Here is a 23492-nt window from a genome sequence, read left to right as displayed (position 1 = left end):
CCCATTTCCCCTTCACTCCTCACTTTAAAAATCGGCCTTGTGCCTAATTTGCTCGGTGGGGGAGCAAATAAATACCATCTGTTCCGGCAGATACTGCAAGCAAAGACCATATGTGGGAGCAACCCCACATACCTGACCTTTAACCAACACCCATTTCCCACCTCTCGGGATCTGGTCCCCTTTTTCCCTTACCTCTCCCTTCACTCCTCACATTAAAAATTGGCCTTGTGCCTTATTTGCTCGGTTGGGGAGCAAATAAATACCTACTGCAAGCAAAGACCATATGAGGGGGCAACCCCACATATAAGACCTTTGCCAATGTAGGGGCAACCCTTCATACCAATTGTCACTATCCAGCCCCCCTACTCTCCGGGGCGTTGGTCCCCATGTCCCCTTCACTCCTCACATTAAAAATCTGCCTTTTGCCTAATTTGCTCAGTGGGGGAGCAAATAAATACCAACCCCACATATAAAACCTTGGAGAATATAGGGTCAACCCTCATACCAATTGTCACTATCCAGCTCCTCTACTCTCCGGAGAGCTGGTCCGCATTTCCCCACTCTTCACATTAAAAATCGGCCTTGTGCCTCATTTCCTCCGTGGGGGAGCAAATAAATACCCTTTTCTTGGCCTTTTGGCCAAGATAAAAGTGTAGTATCTGTTCCGGCAGATACTGCAAGCAAAGACCATATGTGGGGGCGACCCCACATATAAGACCTTGGTCAATGTAGGGGCAACCCTTCATACCAATTGTCACTATCCAGCTCCCCTACTCCCCGGGGATTTGGTCCCCATTCCCCCTTCACTCCTCACATTAAAAGTCGGCCTTGTGCCTAATTTGCTCGGTGGAGGAGCAAATAAATACCATCTGTTCTTACTACTTGCTGTACTTCTTGTGATATAAAGTGGGATATCACTTTTCTGTATTAGTTGTAAAATGATCACCCACTTTACAAACAATCAGTCTCAAATCCATTCAAGTCATTCTCCAGATCATTCAAGTTGTTTTTGAAGGATTCAAGTTATTTTGTAAGCATTCAAGTCATTCTTAAGGTCATTAAAGTCATTGTTAAGGTCATTAAAGTCATTCTAATCATTTACTTTTTATTTATTTAAGTTATTTCAGCCCATTTTTCGGTCATTTTAGTTTATCTTTTAGAATTTACTGTCAATCCTACATTCACGCATTCATTCATTACACGAGAGCACGCTACTAATGGCTATCAGTAGGCACCACAAAAACTGGGGAGGGGGCAGTTAAGTACTTTTTGCCGGACCGTCGTTTTAAAAATCTACCAAAAATCAGGTCATTATCCAATCAATACGCAATCTTCAGCGATTATTAAGACAAGGACGACCTTTATAACAGTGTACTTATTTTTCATAAACGGTATATATATATATATATATATATATATATATATATATATATATATATATATATATATATATATATATATTGCTTACAATCCCCCCTTGTTTTGAGGGGGGTCCATATATGCTTAAAATAATCATCTGAAACTGAACAAACCATATTGTCTTGTTGTAAGGGACAGGATTACAGATTAAAAAAATCTTGTTTGCATACCTTCTTTTGACCTCTGAATATCAGAAATTCGATTGTGTTTAATTATTCCGCTTTTGAGTTTTGAAGTGTGAAATTCAGTGAATATGTTAAGTAAAATAATTAATTTAAGTTAAGCAAAAAAAAAAATTATATTCATACGAAAAAAGCCATTTTGATAAATAAAAAAAAATTTAGCGAGCCGACTAATGCATGCCCATTATTAAACAGGGAATGCTTTGAAGAATCAATACAAAAACATCGATAAATATCGTGTACTTTTTGTTAAAAATATCAGCATTTTTTCTGATCCTGTTTGAAAACGTTTGCTGCCTTTCGACTACGGTGGACCAAACGCGCTGAAATAATTTTTTTTATTCTGCTTTAAATTGCCCCCCCCTTCATTTTGGGGAGCCTGAGCCCCACACACATACACATTAAAAACCAAACTCATACAAATGGTCACCCCTCTCGTACGGGCCAGCCTCAGCGTTAATAATACATTGAAATTTTCGTCACTGAAAAATAAAGGATTTTTTTGGACCTTTTTTTTTACACAGTGATCACCACTTATCAAGGCCCGGAAGCCACTCAGGGATAACGGTTATTGCAAGTACATTACGTTAGTGTGGAGATTTGATGAAGTGTTTACTCAAGGGGGCGGTTCATTAGGAATTTGTTAACGTTGGACTTGCAGACATCCAAGTTGTAGTCCGGTGGGAAGCAGGCAGACGGAACAGAGTTCCACAGGCGTGCAGTTCTAAGAAAGAAGTTTGTTCATGGAATCCGCGTTTTGATTTAAGGCACAGATATAGAGTGGGGGAAATTTTTCACAGTGGATTCAGCTAGACGGGTGTTTTTCGTGAAAGATTGGCGAGGGGGGACTAGAGATTGGAGTTCAGATGAGCACCTGCCATGGAAATAACGATAAAACAAGGATAGGCTCGCAACGTCTCTTCTGTTTGGTCTTCCATAATTTGCTTTTTATCAAGTACAAATGTAAACATTGTCTCAAATCGACGCGAAGTAATACAAAAACGTTATTTCTAAAATGTCTAAAATACACGTTATCTCCGCTGTTAAAAGGTTTCATTGGCATTGTAGAGGTTCTTTTGTGTACTATGTGTCTGGGTAGCAGTTAATCAAATACGGATTTTATTTTCCGTCCAAACATGATTTCTGCTAGGGATCCCACATCTGGTTTGTTCGGATTTCTCGTGATTTTGTAAACCTGCAGAAATTTCTGAAGAGCCTGTTCTGTCGGTGTACCGGACGCCTTTTTTAATGCCCTTTTAAGCGTATCGACGAAGCGTTGGGCCTGGCCGTTGCTTCTGGCGTGGTACTGGGGTGTCGAGATATGCTTGACTTGATACGTCTCGCAGAATTCTCTGAACTCTGTCGAGGTGATGGGTAGCATTGTGGCTAACCAGACAGTCTACCACCCCAAACCTAACAAAAAATTCCAGTAAAAATTTTTTCGGTGTTGGTGTGAGCGGTGTTTTGCATCTTAGTACCTCTGGCCATTTGGAGTAAGAGTCAACTACTACCAGGTAGTACAAATCCTCCACAAGTCCCACATAATCGATGTGGATCCTCGACCATGGTTTTTCAGCCTTAGGCCAAGGTTTATATGTTATCGGTGGTGCTTTTGCAGCCAAAGCACAACCTTTGAATCTGTTCACCATGTCGGTATTATTTTGGTCCATAGCTGGCCAATAAACAAAACTTCTCATTAGGCTTTTCATTCTGTTTATTCCTGGATGCCCCCTGTGAAAATCCCTGAGAATTCTTTTTTGAAGGGTTTGGGGGATGACAACCCTTTCACCGTATAACAGTATTTCGTCGCAACCAGAAAAACTGTCTGAACTGGTGTCACCCAGTGCTAATTTCTGCTTCATGGTTTGAATGAAATTTTCATTTAGGGATTCTTACTTAGTTTCATGAAGTGTGACCGGCAGTTCGCGGATAATATTTTTTTATCATGATTTTACATCACTATTAACATGTAGTGCCGCGATTACTGAATCTTCAAGGGGTTCCATTTTGGCAGGAATCAATCTCGACAGACCGTCTGCATGGGCTAGTTGTTTTGTAGGAGAAATTGAATTGTAAAATTATAGTTCAGCAGAATAGTTTCCCCCATCTTAATAGTCGGTTCGCAGTGAATGTTGGATGTCTTCTTTTTATCCAAAAATGGATATCAACGGCTTATTGTCGGTTTGTAGAAAAAATGTCTTCCGTACAAGAACCGGTAGAATTTTGAAACTGCAAATATAATTCCTAAGGCCTTTTCTCGATCTGAGAATAGTTCTTTTCCGCTGGCAAGAGAGTCCGTGATGCGAAAGCAATAGGTTGTTTCGAGCCATCCGCCATTCGATGTAGCATGCACGCCCCGACGCCATTTTGACTAGCATCGCTATAATGTTCAACTGGTGGTTGAAATGCGCTAGGAATAATTTTTTCGTTTACCGGAATTTGTAGGTAAGCGTCGCTTTGGTCGATCTTAGGAAAAAAACTTGCCGCCATTTAATTTCGTGAACACTTCTTCTGGACTAGATAATGGATAATAAAAATCTTCTAAGGACCCATTCAGTCCGGTCGCAAAGTCGCCGAAAACGCGAATTTCGTTGGACCTTTTCTTTACGTAAACTGCCGGATTAGCTCACTCATTTAATTTTAGCCAGTATACCGATGCTTTCTAATCTGTCTAATTCCTGATTTATTTTGTTCAGGAAAGCGAACGGGACATTACGTTTCTTTTTAAACACCGGTTGTGTGCCAGGTTTCAACTTAAAATCTGCGGCCATTTTTGTACATCTCCCCAGGCCAGGAGTAAATATGTTTGTGAATTCCTTTTTAAAACAAGTTATAAGTTTCTCCGTTCCTGCTAGGCTGGTATCTATTTTCTTGCAGAATGTGGATATAGGAAGATCCCAGAGACGAAACTCCTCTATGCTGCTAGTTTTTACATGGTCGGCTTTCGTAATATTTTCCACATTTTGAGATTTATTATTGAAAGATCCGATCCACTGTTTAATTGGAATTTTATAGCCTTGCCGAAAATGCTAACCGTTACAAATTTCCGTAGATATTCATCTACGACGTCCTTAGTTCTGGTTTGATGTACACGGCTTCTATTTTGAGTTTTCCTACAGTGCGACCTTTTATGAGCGATCATTGCATAAATGGCATCTTTTTGTTAAAACAATGTATTACTGGAACAACAACGTAAAAAAATTTACAACTGAAAAGAGTAGTAAATGTCACCGAGCAGACGAGGGTCGCTCTGGTGTTTAATCCACAACTGGGATCAAAAGGTCTATGGTTTATATAATGGATAGGACAGTCTATTTGGAGGGTGATTCCCCCAAAACAATATAACAAATAGACAAAACATTAGAAGATCACACAACGATCCCCCTTCTATGATAACAATACAACAAAGGCTGCTGGTTTAAGCCTACCTTCCTACCAAAACTTTTTTCTTCTTTTACACCTCAAGGTTTTTCTAGCAGCTTCTGCCCAGATGTTGCAATGATACATCCTTGGATGTACCTGGCTCTTATATTGGTATGGAATTGCATCAGCAGTGAGATTTGTACTGGATCGATAGAAGAATTCACCATTTTTCCAGCGACATTCTGTCGCAGTTTCTGTATGTCCGGTTAGTGTTTGTCTTCGATCATGTGGATTAATTTTCGCATTCGATCGTTTTTATTAATATTCCATCTGTTTGCATAGTCTCACTCTTCCCATCGATTCCGATTTCTCCTAGATTTTATTATAAAATTATTATTGGCTCACAAGGAGCTTTCACACAGGTCTTCAGAGATCTTTCCCTGAAAACAGCCTTTGGTGTTCCCTAGAAGCTGAGTGACAAGTCTCCCCGGGTTTCCAGTACTCTCCACCTCTTTTGATAAAATTTGCAAATAGATTTGCATTATCCCAACAGCTGCTTGCCACTGATTTCTGGTTGGCAGCAGCTATTGGTCTTTGCTGGAATTTGAGTGGTAATAAGCCTCCACAAGGTCCCAGTTCTCTTTGTACTTTTTCGGCTGAGGTCTTCTCAGTTCATCGGTTTTTGCTTCCTCCTTGACTCTACTTGGTTATTTGGTCTCCCTTTAGGGCGGGCAGCGAAGTGGTAATGGGTGTAGGTCGGTTTCGAAAACTTAGAGATATGCGGTGTCATTGTTCTTGTTCCATTCCTTACAAGTTGACATGATATGCTTCGTATCCCTGACATAAAATGTTATTTTCTTTTCAATGTTCTTAAATAGACAGTCGTAGACAAGTGTCTTTTATATATATATATATATATATATATATATATATATATATATATATATATATATATATATATATATATATATATATATTATATTATATTTGCTGTTGTTTGGCTTTTATAATATAATGTGTAATCGTCTCGGCTTTCATATGTTTTAGAGACTACAGTTCTGTATATAAAGAGATAATTTTGGGATTTCTTTCGATAAATAATCGTCTCTTAATATGTATAATGCTTTGCAGCCTTCGTCCACCGCTTCTCACATCATCCGATATAGACTTCTGTCATCTAAGATCTGTATGAATTCCGCAAAGACAGTTTCGTCCTTTTCAATAAATTCAGGGACATTTCGATTTTCAGGTTTTCCCTTTTCACAATTTGAATTTCGATTCCGATCAATTGAAGTAAGGTCGTCCGACGGATCGATAACCTTTTAAATTAAACGCCATGTTTAATTTCAGAAGAGTTTCGGATAGAAATCTTATCTGTATAAGTTTTAGAAATGAAAAAGAATAACTGATGTATAGAAGTCTTGGATTTTACAACGAAAAAATTATGTGCAGGAATTCTAAAAAGATCCAATATTTTTATGGAACAATTCCCGTTTCTGATTTGTTTCTAGCAGAACGTGGCTCCATATGATTGGTCAGTTCCTATCGCCGGTTTCTATAAGTAGAAACTTCCAATTATCTTTACTGTTGCCCTTATTACATAAAAACATATTGTAACTTGATATTTTTCGAGTAAGCAAGACTTGTGTATCTCTTAATTATTATATATTACCATAACTCTCAACCTAAATTTATGCACCTTTCTTCGTAGGAAAGGACGAAGGCGACCGGAGAAGATGATATGTATGCAATCGGAAAGCAACATGGATTTACAATGGAGCGAACACAAGGTCTGGTTTTTTTGTTGTTTTTTTTATTCGAACTGTTTATTCATTCTATTCATGCCGCGGACACATTTTCTTCATAAAAGTATTAAGATATTACAATTCCTTATAATAATATTAAATCTGTATAAACATTACTACTAAAAACATCAGATTTAAATTAAAACACAAAAATGAACTTTTTAAGATTTTCTTGGGAGTTCTAAATATAGAATATAAAAATGTTCATTTTCGAGAGCTTTTGAATTTTGTTTTTTTATAAAGGAGGCACCATTTACCAAAGACCGGTGGCAACTCGAGGATAAGGGTTCATGAGTGTACAGTAGTCAATAGGAAAACGTCGTAGTAATCGTTAGTAGAGGAAATTTAGTAAAATGGATTACTTATGAGGATGGCTCATCAAGAACTTGTTCACATTGGACTTGAAGACGACCATATTGTAGTCGGTTGGAAAGCAGGAAAACAGAATAGAGTTGTGATGTTCCATTTAGAGCGTTTCGGGAACTTTCCATTTGCCAAAATTATTTAAAAAAGAAAACGTTGATAGTGTCAATTCTTTAGTTCGTCCCGAAAAGGGTCAGTTTGAGTTGTTATGCTATTCCGGGTTGTCAGACATTGACTAGATTAACTTCGGGCAATATTTTCTGGGATCCAAAACCGATCAAAAAGGAATCTTATAAAAGAATCAATAACAATCACACAAAAAAAGAAAAAAAAAACCGGGCATTCGGTAATTATAAAGATTTTATGACACTCTCTCTGACCAAGAAAATATTCCTTTTCAATCACGATATCTCGTTTTTTTTCTTCTAAACGTAAACTAGACTGAAATAATAACTTGCTTATCTCCCTTAAATCATCTCTAAACGTATTTTGTTTTATGTACACAATAATAGTATTGCTGTCATATTTGGGCCGGTGCATCGGCTACTAGTCTCTCGCTCCTTGACAGGGTTCAAAAGAGAGTCGCAAATCTGATAGGCCCTAAACTGGCATCAAAACTTCAGCCTCTGTCCCATCGTCGAAACGTTGCATCCCTCTGCCTGTTCTACAAGTACTATAATGGTGAATGCTCTGAAGAACTGCAAGCACTTGTGCCCCCACGACGTGAACACCCTCGACAGACCCGACAAGCTGCAAAATCCCACCCCCACACTGTAGAGATCCCTAGATGTAAAAGATCCTTCTACTCCAGTAGTTTCTTCCCCAGAACTGCTAGACTTTGGAATTCCATTCCGGGTCACTGCTTCCCCAACTGTACTGACATGCATAAGTTCAAGTGCAACGTGAACCAACATCTCGCTGCCCTAATCCCTACATAGTACCCCAGTAGATGTTTCCCCTGATAATAGCCCCCTACACCAAAGTGGCAATGTGCCTTGTTTGGGGTGAAAATGTAATTAAAAAAAATACGTTTCTTTAAACGCCAAGTATTATTATTATTTTTTTTAAATATATTCATATTCCATACACCTAAGTTCAAACACATAAGAGCATGGTGAAAAATACGAATAAAAAAGAAAAATGTACGATTCTATTCAAACTCTTTGTCATGGGAAAACTGTTCTAGTAATAAGACTACCTATTTTATAACTCAAAAAGTTTAATAACTACGCAGACAGGAGTGATACCATTAAAAACAGCGAAATTTTTGCCCCAGAAATTGTTTTCGACATAGTCATTACTATTTTCAATGCACTTTTGCCAGCAATGAACAATGGCTGTGCATGGGCGTCTGCATCACACTATTCCATACGAGGGTGTGTCCAAAAGTAAAGCTTTCTTATTTTTAACACTTAAAATGTGGAAGAGCTACGAAGACGGGAGTAACACCATTAAAACGAAAGAACTTCTGGACATCAGAATTTGTTTCCACATGGTCACAATGATTCTTAGTGCACACTTGCCACGAATTCAATGAGTTGTCTCTGCTTCTGACGCACGCCGATGACAGATATTGCCTTTTTTGAAAGTCCCAAACCGTCAATGTCTTAAACAGAGTAATGAAGCTTTCAGCTCATGAATACTTAAGTCCAGTCCTCTGATCTGAAATGGAACACGTACATCAAATCCGTTGCTAAGGGCACTGGAAAAATGATGGGATCCTTCTATCGATCCAGTAAGTATCTTACTGCTCATACAATCCCCTATCTGTATAAGAGCCAGGATGGAGTACTGTAGCCACTCTGGGCAGGAGCTGCTAGAAAAGACTTATCCTCCCTTGATAGGGTTAAAAATAGACTTCGTAATCTTGTAGGGGATGGCCTTTTCTCTTCCCTGCAACCTCTATCTCATAGAATATAAATTGATATATGGTGACCCCCCCAAAAGAAACAAATCAAAGCAAAACAATACAATATGCAATCTCCTCCAGTCTCTATAATTATAGAAAATGTTACATTTGGAACGCCCCTATGTGTAAACCTTTCCCGAGGAAACAGTAGTTTTGAATCAAAAATCTAAATGAGCCATTGAGACAGGACCTTCATTTTTTTTACAAGATAATCACTAATTATCAAGGCCAAAAGACTACTCGACGATACGAGTTACTGGAGTTACTCTGTGTCAGGTTGTAAGGTATAGGCCGTAATAATAAAAAAGGGTTGGGTTCGAAACTCCTAACAAACGGTTCCCCAGTTCGATACAAAGCACCTGATGAAGGCTCGAGGGCAAAACAGCCGACACGTTGTGACTATAACAACCAAGATGAGGAAGTCAGTCCAACAATCTCAATCAATGAAAACACCTCGTCTAAAAAATACAGACAATTACGGAAACAAGGTTGATATAAAAAATATATTTTCGCGAAAATTATCTGTACTTTCATCATATTTTGCTAAGGGTAAAATTGTTGAGTATCAAAACCTGTCTCCTTACCACCCCTCCTTGTCATAACCTATCATACTTTCATTAATCACAGTCCATTTTCTGTGGGCTGTTTTTGAACTCAATCAAAGACAGGTACTTCTGCTAGTATATATATATATATATATATATATATATATATATATATATATATATATATATATATATATGAGCAAATAGTTAATAAAATAGGTTACAAAACACTTTGAAAAAGAGATAAAAACATATAATTTGAAAATATAACACTAAATAATGGATAGTCCTTAATTCGCGGAGTTTCAAAGTAATACTTTTCGTTTTCATCAGAGGGTAGGAATTAGCAAAATGCGGTATCGGATTTTGCATGCAAAATTATTTGATGAAACTACAAGTAAGTCAAAGATCTTACTTGTTAACAAAAAGTGAAGCATAGGGAATAGGGTGAAGAAAAAGGTGATTTCGCGTGAATGGATATTCTGGTGAAAGGTAAAATTATTTTTTATATATATATATATATATATATATATATATATATATATATATATATATATATATATATATGCTTGCATACATATATATACGTATGCGTGTGTGCGTGTGTGTGTATTGTTTATTTTTAAACGATATATTTTATTATGTATGAAAAACTTCAAAGTAAAACGTATTCCCATCTTATAAATACTAAGCCACAGCACGGATCTCACAATATTATTGGTATGACTAAATTAATTTTTTCAATGTTTAAGCCCGAATAAGGATCACACAATATTATTAATATGAATAAATGAAAGATTGAAACCTATTTCTTTTATATAAATATCGAGCGCGAACGCAGACCTCACAATGTTATTTGTATGCATAAATTATAAGTAAATTGATGTATTTTTAAAAAATTAAAAATACAAACAGCGAACAAATAAATAGAAAAGTGTTGCGATTATATTCAAATATTCAGTATGCAAAGTTAAGACGCTGGAGTGTACTCATTTGACCAATATAGGGAAGCATGAAACGAAAAACGAAAGTATATTAACCCACTTCTTCTTTTATCAAGAAACAAAAAATAAAGCATAATTAAAATATATTCCTATGGAAATATTTTATTTAAAAAACCTGACAAAATTCCATTTGGTATTTTAAGAAACTTCATCACTGATACATTTTTTTTATTTTTTTGTTACGGACCAGAATGCTTCTTTTTCGGGAGATTGTTTCCTCCACATTAAAAACAGACCTCACGTCTTACTCTGCCCTCGTGGGGGGGGGTAATTAAACAACAACACACAAAAAAGATAATACAAATGTTAAAACAGAAAATCTATTCAAAGATATCCAAAACAAATAAAAGTTTATTTATTTTTATTGTTTCATGATATAGCAAGAAGTGTTAAAACAAAAATTATTTTTAAAATACATTTTTTCTATATGGTTTCGTATTTCGTTTTATGTTTAATAACCAGTGTTTCTTGTATTATTATAAGTGGATAAACGTAATACTGATCCTTACTATTATCAAATAGCTGTCTTTAATGTAAACAATCACGAAGTACGTGATGGAAAAGTAAATTGCAATGGGGGGACGTTAGACCAATTAAACCACACGTCACCACTGCATCCGTGCAATTTATCGTTTACTTGCAAGGTTCGTGTCAAAGGTCGCTTTGTGCAGCTCATACCATTATCCGTTTGTTGTTTTTATGAATCAGTGTTCAGATACGGTGTTCTAAATCAACAGAGATATAAAACCGTCCACTTTCTGTGCACTGTTCCGTGGATGACCGCCGACAAATGCTTCTCACACTAATTTCGACACATAGTTTAGAGGATGCGTTGCCAATAGCAACGTTGCCTCATCACATTCATGCAGTTATCAAAATGACAAAAACATTTCTATATTAAAAAAAAACAACTGGAAAAAATATTTGCCACCTGAGATTGCATATTTTCCCCTAGCATATATGAAGAACGAACATATACTACACTGACCCTGAAATGAGGAGATCATGCCTGGGTAGATGCGTTCATGGCTACTTAAAAGTCCACTACTAAAAAAGAGATAATAAATAATTTATTTTAAAGTAAAAACATCGTTTTTGGCTTTCCTATATATATATATATATATATATATATATATATATATATATATGTGTGTGTGTGTGTGGGAGGGGGGTAGTCCGACTTTGTTCGGCTTTGCTTGGTCGTAAAATACGTTTAAATATGATATTTTAATTTGTCCAGATTTCAAATATAATATATTATTATAGAGTCGTGATCTCAAATATAAAAAAAAACATTGGTTGCAATCAGCTAGAATGAAAACCAAAAGCAAAACTCTAGCATTCAAAACTGGTGACGTTACCACTATACCAACGTGACACACATATAAACTGATTGAAAAACAACTAAGATGAATGTTCAGAATGTATTACGATTTTTTCAATTTTTACCCATTTTGATCCCTTAAAACTATAACTAAAGACTCCTAAAGTTCGAAAAAAATCCAATCATTTGAGGCCCCTAGTGCTGCTCTTCGACTTTATTATTTATGACACAAAATTTTAAGTCTGTAGGTCTGGTGTTGAAATGTACTTTTTTTCCTAGCGATAATTCTGTAATTTTAAAACATTCAAAATTATAATACTCGTAACGTACTTTGCAGAAGGAACACGTATCAATATGAATATTTTGGGTTTGACCATGAAAAAAATCTGCCTCTCGACCCCGTGAGATTCCATGATAGTACCGGGGAAGAATACAGGTTTTTAAACACGGATGCCAGTTCGCTTGTGTGCATTATCCACGTATGGTTGAGATGTTGTAAAAAAATGGCGCTCTCAGGCAATTGCCAATGTTCATCATATGAAAAAATGCTCTTGATGTGTCCCCTATAGATTTTGCAAAAAAAAAAGGTAGATAATCGAAATCTTCCCAATGCGCATCTGTTCCACGCAACAAAATCCTCACCTCAAACTTCAGGAAAAACCATACTGTATTTTTACTTGTTGCAGAAAATTATCACATTCTTTCCGAAATTTCTGCCCCTCTCAAAATTAAAGGAGAAAGTCGCAACACATTTACCTCCATATAATTATCTACTCTTACATCACCCGTTCATATGTGTACATCATTTTACATATCTGACACAAGTTACAGAGCACCGTCACATTCCATAACAGTGACATAATTGCATTAATAATTATGGATTGACAATAACACACATACTTCCATATACATTTGGTTGGTTGGTTGTTTTTGTTTTACGGCATATCAACACTTTTCGGGTTATTTAATGCCGAATCCAAAGATTTTGAAGAATTTTTTTAATAGAATATATTTGTTGTTTTCACGTCGGTTTCTATTTAACTCATAGTTGGGACCCTAACAGGTACTACCACTCCGGGTCAGAGTGGACCTGGAAGCAATGGTAATTAAAGGGTGGCTCCATACTCCCCAAAGCCCACAAGCTGGGGCCCTCACCACTGGATATAGTTTAAGGTCATATCCAGGACCCCCATTGAGCGACTTTTACCCTCTGCAGGGGGGAAGTCGGCGTATTCTAATGCCCCACCAACAGGGCCCCATATATATATATAAGCATAACGACACGACATATACCTACACTTAGTGCAATCTAGATATTTAGACAGTGATTTTTATGGATATCCCACACAGTAATAAACACATGTTTATACATTCTTGTATCTTTATCTCAAAATATTAGTACAATTACTGCCATCCGTATATTTAAGGAGTGACATTTACGGATGCCCAATCCGACAATAAACAGACGTTTATATACATGTTTTCATCTTTATCAAAATACAATAACTCGAAATATTACTATAATTACTCTCATCTGTACATTAACATAGCCCTTTCATTTATTTCGGTGCAACGAACATTTTTTGTAATCGCCAATTTTTAAACCGCACTTTATTATTTCCTTGTAATGAAAACATATTATATACCTTTCTTTGAAATATTTTTATGAAGAATAAACATTGAATTGAAACCTTAGAGGAAGACGCTAAATCTCTAGTAAACTGGGACAAAATGAATGTAAGCATTCAATATTGCCAAGACTACGTTTCTTTCCTTTAATAATTACAAGAAAAGTTTTCAACCGTAGATTGCCATAGCTAATGATTAACTACCTGAAAGTTATTCGTCCAAAATTCTCAGCTTAACGTACACAGGGAAAAAATTAATCGAGAGTATTGTCAAGGCTGCTGCAAAGAAAGTGTTTTTTTCCACTGTGTAAGAAAGTTACTTACGCCTTTCTCTTTCTCTCTCTCTCTCTCTGTCGCTTTTTCTATCTATCTATCTATCTATCTATCTATCTATCTCTCTCTATATATAGATAGATAGATAGATAGATAGATAGATGGATAGGTAGAAAAAGCGTTAGCACAAGTTTAACCACATCCAAACACGATTTTGGTATATAGCACTTTCGCCTATATCTATCTATCTATCTATCTATCTATCTATCTATCTATCTCTCTCTATATATATAGAGAGATATAGATAGATAGATAGATAGATAGATAGATAGATGGATAGATAGAAAAAGCGTTAGCACAAGTTTAACCACATCCAAACACGATTTTGGTATATAGCACTTTCGCCTTTTTTAACGAGTTAAAAGTCTAATTATTAAATATAAAACGGTAATGTTAGTATATATATATATATATATATATATATATATATATATATATATATATATATATATATAACGATATTATAAACAAAACATGCTCTTGATGTAGGATTTGTAATAAATTTTTAAAAATGAGGTTAAAATCGTGTAGACATCTAAACGCGAGTACAGTAAACTTCAAATTTCCCCGTTTTTCTTTCAATTTGATAAACAGTGATAAATAATACACGTTCAAAAGGTGGCGTTTAATCGCAGCATCTGAAAACACGGATGAAGAAACTAAAATATCTTTCAGATAAAATAACTCATTGATTCAGACATTTTACTTACCCCCCCACCAGCACCATCCTTGCACAGCCGAATAGAACTCTTAAAGGAAGCTGGCTTCAAATTTGCATCGCGTGGTGTTCGTGACAGATTAGATAAATAATTAAGAACAGCGTTTTACTTTACTTTGTTTTTCGTTTTATTTTTATAGAAAATAACATCTCTTTTAGCGATGATAAGATCGCGGGTGTAGGTACGAGATGTATTAAGATGCCAAACAGAGATAAGATATTTTAAAAGAAGGGAGAAACGTACGTAAAATTAAATAAACAGGCGAATAATTGGATTAAATGATGACTCAACGCAAAGGCAAGTCTTGCACAACTAGTGGTTTCTTTTTGTTTCTTTTTGTTAGGTGTTTTGTTTTACCGCATATAAACCCTTTCAGAAAAAAAAATATTGTTATTTATACATTAATCTATGGTTCTGAGTTGTGGAAAACCTACCGTCACCAACTACACCTTCTCCGGCGTTTCCATAAGCGCTGTCTCCGCACCATCCTCAACGTTTACTGGAGTAACTATGTCTTTTTTTTTTTTTTTTTTTTTTTTACACAGTGATCACCACTTATCAAGGCCCGGAAGCCACTCAGGGATAAGGGTTATTGCAAGTACATCACGTTAGTGAGGAGATTTTATGAAGTGTTTAATTAGAGGGGCGGTTCATTAGGAATTTGTTAACATTAGACTTGAACACATTCAAGTTGTAGTCCGGAGGGAAGCAGGCAGACGGAACAGAGTTCAACAGGCGTGCAGTTCTAAGAAAGAAGCTTTGCTCATGAAATCCGCGTTTTGATTTAGGCACATATATAGAGTGGGGGAAATGTCACCAATTTTGAGGTAGTCAAGCATGCGGAGATCACTAACATCGAGGCCATGTTGCTGTAGTGGCAGCTACGCTGTCCTGCCACGTCTCCAGAATGGAGGATCATCTCCTGCTCAAGATAGCCCTGGCGCACTCTCCACTGGCCGCCGTGAGAGAGGGGCACCGAAGAAATGATATAAAGACTCTCTGAAGAATTCCCTCGGTGCATGTCACATTGACCACCACCGGTGGTTTACTCTCGCTGCTGACCGTGACATCTGGTGATGTACTGTCAACCAGGCTCTTACCTCCTTTGAGATATCCCGCACAGAGAATCTGCGGGAGAACCACTGCGTGAGGAAGATCTGGGATGCCTCAGCAGCCGCTTTGGACAAACCTGTTTGTTATCGGCTCGTCAGGTACAAATGTGCCTGCAGTTTACGTAGACAGCACCCTTCATAGGATCTTTGTTCGCGAAGTAAAGCCAAGAAACTATTATTTTAGAATCCTCTAAGATGAGGTTTTATAATTTGTATATACATTAATTGCGGATTGCTGTTCTCGTTTTTACCACGTTCCGACCAACTCATCTGAATTGAAACGTGGTGCAACATCATCGATTGTAGAGATAAAAATAAGTCCACAAAAATGAATACACTGTTGTTAGTTGTTTTATTTTACGGCATATCAACCCTTTCAGAAACAATTTAGTTATGAATAAAATATGTTTTGTAATGGTATTTATTTCTCAGAGTTCTGTTTTTAAAAACCGGTCACCACTTATAAAGGACAGACGACCACTTGAGGATAAGTGTAAATGTGTTTTCGGTAACCATTGGGACAATAGCGTCGTAATTGTTAATAGTGGAAATTGTTTACGTTGGACTTAAGGACGACCATATTGTAGTAAGCTGAAAAGCAGACCAGCAGAACAGAGTTCCACAGACGGGCAGTTCTAGTAACGAAACTTTGTTCATGGAATTCACGTCTAGGTTTAAGCACTGATGAAGAATGAGGGAAATTATTTGGCCTGATGAGTGTTTTTTGAGAAAAATTGGCAAGAAGGCACAATGCATAAATCAAAGTCGAGCACTTGTCATGAAAATAATGATAGGGAAGAGATAAACTAGCAATGGAAGACGTTGTGAATAAGAGAAAAATGCATCACCTGCTAGATTACGAAGTCGATTTTAAACTCTGTCAAGACAGGATAGAATGCGTGGAGCAGCTCCTGCCCAGATGTTGCAACAGTATTTCCTCATAGGACGTGCTTTGGCTCTTATATATATATATATATATATATATATATTATTATTATTATTATTATTATTATTTACACACACATGCACACACATACATATATATATACATGTGTGTGTATTACATATTTTTTGTACTAGGGAGTCACCACTTATCAAGGCCCAAATTCCATTCGAGGCTAAGGGTTAATAAGTTCCAGATGGCCGATGCGAAAACATCGTGATAGTCGATAGTGGTGGAAATTTGTCCGAATTTTATTAAGAGAATTGTTTTACATAAGACTTGAAAACGACTGTATTATGATAAGCCGGGAAGCAACTCCGTGGTATTGTGTTCCATCGACGGCTAGTTCTGGAGAAGAAAAAAAACACATTGCTAATGGAATTTTCCTTTAGTTTTAAACACAAATAGAGGGAAACGAACATTGTTCACAGTGGTTTTAGCTGGAAGAGTGTTGTGAATGTTTTATATGGACTGAAGCTGAGTCGAGCACCGCCATTAAACTTATGATGAAGCAGGGAAAGACGTGTAACGTCTCTCTTCTGTGAGAAAGAAGTAATTTGGAGAAGAACTGAATGGTGTTAACTTTTCTTTTTTTTTTCAGAACTTCATGACAGTTTTTCTGTTTTTGACAAGAACGGAGACGGCGTGATTACTACAGAGGAAATTGGTACAGTGATGATGTCACTTGGCCAACGACCAACCAGGGATGAGTTGCGTGCTCTAATGCATTCCGTTGATGGAAACCGTGAGTATTTTAAGTACTAGCAGCGTTCATCAATGTCCAGGAGCAACTCGAGGACAACGGTTAATTAAAGAATGGTACTAATGAATAAACAAATTAAGAATGGACTTAAACACGGCCATTTTAACAATGGACTTAAAGACGGCCATTTTCTACTCAGCTGGGAAACATATCCTTCATAATTTGTTTCACACGTCGGTAGTTCTTGAAAAGTAACATTGCTCAGAGAAGATCTATTTAAATAATATACAGAAAAAAGGAAAAAAATATTTACAGTGGATATAGAAAGATTTCTTTATGTGAATGCTTTACACGGGGGGGGGTGAATATAAGCTCAGTCGAACAACTACCATAAAACAACGATAAAATACAGAGAGACTAGAAACTCCCTCCCGAGACCGTAGAGAAGATTACATTCCCCACTAGATTGTAAAGTCGCTTTTACTCTCACAAACGAGAAAAATAATTCCCAGAACGGCATCTCCCTAAATGTTGCAGCTGTGTAACATAGAACGTATTGAGTATATTTATCTGGGGAAAATATCGTGGGTCGTGCATGGTAAGGTTTGATTTCATATAAGAGTAAGTTATAATCTAGTAATATTATCTATATTTATATAAAAATACTACCCATATATATTAAATATGATCTTTACATATATAAACATATTACACTACCCGTGACCCGTTTGTAAGTATGTTATATAAGCTATGAAATTAATGTATGAACGTGACACTTGTGACGTAAAGAAAATAGTTTTTTGTGATAACAGAAATATTTCTATGAAAGTATATTGAAATGAAAAAAAGAATATAGATATATTTCTATGAGTCGTTCTGTTTATTATAATTGATTACTTTTGAAAAAAGAAAACTTACAACCATTGAATTATAAATACTTATAGGTAAATGTGCACCAGATAGTATAATACTTAAAGTTAACTTCAAATGTTGATATATCTTTTAATTTAAACGCGAAAAAAAAATTGTGACGCTGAAAACGTACACAGTAAAACAATACGTTTTATTGTCGCGTTGATTATTTATTTGTAACGCAATTAGAAAAATATTTTCGGCGTTATTTATTTATATTGGTAGTGTAGAAGAAAATGTATGAATGTTTTAAGAAAGGTGTATTAAAAATAGAGAATAAATAAAAAAAAGGAAGGCGGTGGGTACATTTAAAATTGTCATAGACACTTGAATATACAGTTTTTTATTGCGATATATTTTATGAGAAAGCTGACCAATTTTTATGATTTCAGGTTTAAGTTAGCCGCTAAAACAGGAATTAGAATACACCCAACTAAAGCCTGATTGTCAAAGCTAGTCATTTCAAAAATGCAATATAGACGTGAGGACACTTTAGATAAAAGATATACAATATAATTATGTTTTAAACTGGGAAATAATATCACCAAAACTTATGGAATGCGTTAGACTGTTTTCGGGCCATCTTGCATGAATCGAATTAGTGTTTCTGTGGAGTAAGACATGCAATGAAGCCAGGGAGATTTTGAGGGATGATTAAGGTGTGGGGATAAATGTTAAGGGGTCATAAAAGGGGGGACAAAGTAAAAAAAAAATGACCTCTGTGGTCTCTACAAAATTACTACGACAATTTCTGATCTAAACATTTGAAATTTTACATAAAGGGTATTCAGAGAAAGGGCGAGCTTTTTAATCGGCTTGGCTCGAACATTTGAGCTTCCAATATATAATGCATGTATGTATGTATGTTTGCATGTCTGCCTAGCACAAAGGCGACGGATGTTCACAAAATCAGTATCGTTTTTAAGCACGGCCCTTCAGAGGATAAATATCGAAAAATTTGCTAAAAACATTAATTTCTTCACCATCAATTGACCACTTTTCTACAGGGAGGGGTCGCTTTTTTTCATTGATATTTTCGAAAGTCACCCCCTCTTTTCGATTGTCTAGCCTTAATTTAAATCTACGTCACTTCCGGTTTGGCGGTAGTCGTAACAGCAAAGACGTCACGTTTTTCCCGTTCTTTTCCTCCTTTGCAGTACGGGTTTGAGCCTGCCTTTCTACTACCACTTTTTTTTGCTCAACACACACCTCCAAACACCCGGGCAACACTGGGCACCGATGCTAGTATATATATATATATATATATATATATATATATATATATATATATTATTTAATTTTCACCCCAAACAAGGCACAGCGCCACTTTGAAGCAGGGGGCTACTATTAGGGACTTAATTAGCGGGGTCATTATGAAGGGACACTAGTAGAAAGATCTTTGTTAACATTACACTTGAACTTCTGCATATCAGTGCAGTTAGGAAAGCAGAACCCCGGAAGGGAGTTCCAAAGACCCGCAGTACTGGGATAGAAACTATTGGAGTAAAATGCTTTCTTGCACCTAGGGATCTCTACTGTAAAGGGATGAGACTTAGTAGCTTGTCGGGTTTGTCGGGTTTGTCGGTGAGGAACAAGTGTTTGCAGTTCGTCAGAGCATTTACCATTAAAGTATTTGTAGAACAGGCAGAGGGATGCAACATCTCGTCGATGGGACAGAGTCTGAAGCCTAGATGACAGTTCAGGATCTATCAGGTTGGCGACTCTCTTTTGAACCCTGTCCATGAGCGAGAAACAAGCAGCAGATGCACCAGCCCAGATGTGACAACAGTACTCCAGACATGGGCGAATGGTGGTCGTATAGAGGTATAGGATACTGTCAGGCGTAAGTAGTTTTCTAGCACGGTAGAGGGAGCCAAACTTCCTTGCAGCAGCGTTGGCAATGCTCTACATGCATCTATTCCAGTTCATATTCCCTGTAAACGTTAGGCCGAGGAGTTTAAAAGAAGTACTTTCAGACAATGTGTTCTTGGCCATTGCTATTGGTGGGAGAGAAGGTTTCTTGTAGTTATTGAAGGAAACAAGCTTAGTCTTAGCAGCATTGAATGTGACCAACCATTTTTGTCCCCATTCCACTACAGATTGGAGGTCATCCTCTAGTGTTTCTGCCATTTCCTTGGATATGTGTTCATTTGTTTTCCCTTCATATCTGTTATAGAGAGTGGTGTCATCGGCAAATATACCCATCTCCGAAACAATTTTATCAGGGAGGTCATTTATGAATATCAGGAATAATAGAGGTCCAAGGATAGACCCCTGAGGTACCCCCGCATTTATGTCATATTGTTTAGATGTACGACCGTTGAGGACAACTTGGATTTTTCTATTACTTAAGAAGGATTTAATTACATTATGAATTCTTCCAGTGATTCCATATGATCTAATTTTCCTTAGAAGACCATCGTGCCATACACTGTCAAAAGCCTTAGATATATGAAGGGCCACCGCTCTACCCTCCTCTGTTTTATCCAGTGAACAGTATATACGTTCAGAAACTACAGTTAAAATATCTGCTGTTGAACGGGCTTGCCTGAATCCATATTGTTTGCCAGTCAGGAGTTTAGCAGCTGTTAGGTGCTGGACTAGGGCTTGATTACTAAGGACTCAGATATTTTGGCGAAAAGCAGGAGGAGGCTAATGGGGCAATAATTAGGTGGGTCAGTTCTTTCACCAGCATTCTTGAAGACTGGTATCACAGAGGCGTTTTTCCAGCAGTGGGAAAAGCAAGATTCGTTAAGGCATTTATTGTAAAGTTTGGAGAGAACTGGAGCAACCTCGGCAGAGCATTTTTTTAATAGCACAGCCGGGATGAGATCTGGTCCACATGCTTTTGAAGTGTCTAGGTTTTTTATAATAGCATGTACCTGAGAAGGGGTATATATATAATAGTGAACGTGTCTGTGTGTGTGTGGATGTGTACATTTCCCTACGCAATAACTGTCAATTTCTAGTCTACAGACTCGAAATTTGATATACAAGGTACTGGGATCGCAGAAAATATATGTGATTAGTTTTCGGCCAGAAATTTGGCTGTTAAGGGGTCATAGTTCAACAATTTTCCCTTTGAAACTCCTCCGACAATTTTGGGTCTAAACACTTGAAATTTTAGATATAGGTTCGTTGACATGGATCTAATTTAATAACTTAACTTGAGCCCAAAACAATAAATTTGAAGGGGTCATAGTAAAAAAAAATCGACCTTTTTTCAGCATACACCTTAAAACACCCTGGCAACGCTGGACACCCACGCTAGTGTATATATATACACTGATGATCATATTTATTGGCACGGTAAAATAAAAGTTAAATTTTGTCTAATAAATTCTAAAAAAGGGGTTAAATTAAAGAAAATAACAAAGTATATTATGTATTTTTAACTGGCCTTTCCGATGCAGCAATCGGATTTTAGAAAAAATAAATAACAAAGGAACAACACACATAATTGCAAAAAACTCTTGTTCAAAATTATTGGCACGATTTATTTAATAATCAATTGTATAGCCTTTGGCCTTGATTACCTTCCTCAGTCGCTTTTCATAGTTTACAACCAAGTTGTTGCACTCTTCAGTAGTAATTTTAGCCCACCTTTCCTGACAATAATCCTCCAATTGAATAAGATTCTTAGGCTTCCTTTGCATTACCCTCAATTTTAATGTTCTCCATAAATTTTCAATTGGATTAAGGTCTGGGCTTTGTGATGGCCACTCCAAAACATTAATATGATTGTCCTCAAGCCATTTCTTAGTCAGTTTAGCCGAATGCTTTGGGTCATTATCTTGCATGAACCACCAACGACGACAAAGTGAGAGCTCTTTAGCAGAGTCTTTCAGGTTTTCATCCAATATTTTAACATAATCTTCCTTTTTCATGCTACCTGTGACCTTAACAAGTCGCCCTGGTCCAGAGGCAGCAAAGGATCCCCAAAACATCAAACTGCCTCCACCGTGCTTCACTGTGGGTATGGTGTTCTTAGGCAGGAAAGCTTCGCCAGATTTTCTGTAAATATAAGACACTTTATTATGGCCAAATAACTCTATTTTCGTTTCGTCAGTCCATAGAACACGTTTCCAGAATGCAACATCTTTATCAATATGACGTTTTGCAAAGGCTAGCCTTGCTTTCAGGTGCATAGGCTTCAATAAGGGAGTCTTTCTCGGACGACATGCTTTTAAACCAGCTCTCTTCAAAACTCTACCAACTGTATGTCGAGATACATTCACTCCAGAGGTGCTCTGTTCATCAACAATCTCCCCAACAGAGATCCTTGGGTTTTGTTTTACTTGTCGAACAATTTTCCGTTTATCTCTTGGGGAAAGCATCCTTTTTCTCCCTCTACCCTCTAAACTCATAACGTGGCCTTGCGATTTGAACTTGTTTATTATGGCTCTAACAGTGGATTTGGGAAGGTTTAGCTTCTTTGAAATCTTATCATAGCCCTCCCCATTGGTATGGCATGCTACAACAAGCTTCCTGCCGTCTTCGCTGTGTTCCTTAGTTTTAACCATGGCGATTGAAAATTATAATTTAGTCACTTATAATAGTTTAAATAAATTGCTATCTAAAAATTATCTGAAAAAAATTATTCACTGAATTAGCGTTAAACAAGCATAATATGGCTATAAAAAAGTTCAGAAAGCACGTAAACCGGAAATTGATTGATATTATACTGATACTAAAAGAAAAACAAAGCCGTGCCAATAATTTTGAACAAGGGTTTTTTGCAATTATGTTTGTTGTTCCTTTGTTATTTATTTTTTCTAAAATCCGATTGCTGCATCGGAAAGGCTAGTTAAAAATACATAATATACTTTGTTATTTTCTTTAATTTAATCCCTTTTTTAGAATTTATTAGACAAAATTTAACTTTTATTTTACCGTGCCAATAAATATGATCATCACTGTATATATATATATATATATATATATATATATATATATATATATATATATATATATATATATATACATATATATATATATATATATATATATATAATAGAAAATAAAAGTAGAAAATGAAGTTACAAGAACTATATATTAGAATATATAGAATGTTTCATTTATTTAATTAGGGTATACATTTAGTTGGTTGGTAAAGGGGACTCTTTATACAAAGGTTTTTCGAAGCCTATTGCCTCTCATAAGAAGAGTAGAGAAGATGCTAGTTAAGATAATGCGTATGTGACGGTTAGCGATGGATCTATTAGGAA

General features: G+C 36.5%; 1 protein-coding gene across 1 annotated transcript in view; it reads left to right on the top strand.

The window, feature by feature from the left end:
- LOC145254716 (uncharacterized) overlaps positions 1-23492 on the top strand; it is a 60718-nt gene that overhangs the window by 23665 nt on the left and 13561 nt on the right. Inside the window, exons 2-3 of the mRNA XM_080113437.1 lie at positions 6676-6754; positions 17251-17394. Coding sequence (XP_079969563.1) covers positions 6676-6754; positions 17251-17394 — 223 coding nt within the window. The remainder of the gene's footprint in view (positions 1-6675; positions 6755-17250; positions 17395-23492) is intronic.

Source organism: Euprymna scolopes, chromosome 30, assembly GCF_053919585.1.
Source record: "Euprymna scolopes isolate OS-2025 chromosome 30, ASM5391958v1, whole genome shotgun sequence".
Taxonomy (NCBI): domain Eukaryota; kingdom Metazoa; phylum Mollusca; class Cephalopoda; order Sepiida; family Sepiolidae; genus Euprymna; species Euprymna scolopes.
The sequence above is the reverse complement of the archived record's forward strand: the minus strand, read 5'-3'. Positions and strand labels throughout refer to the sequence as shown.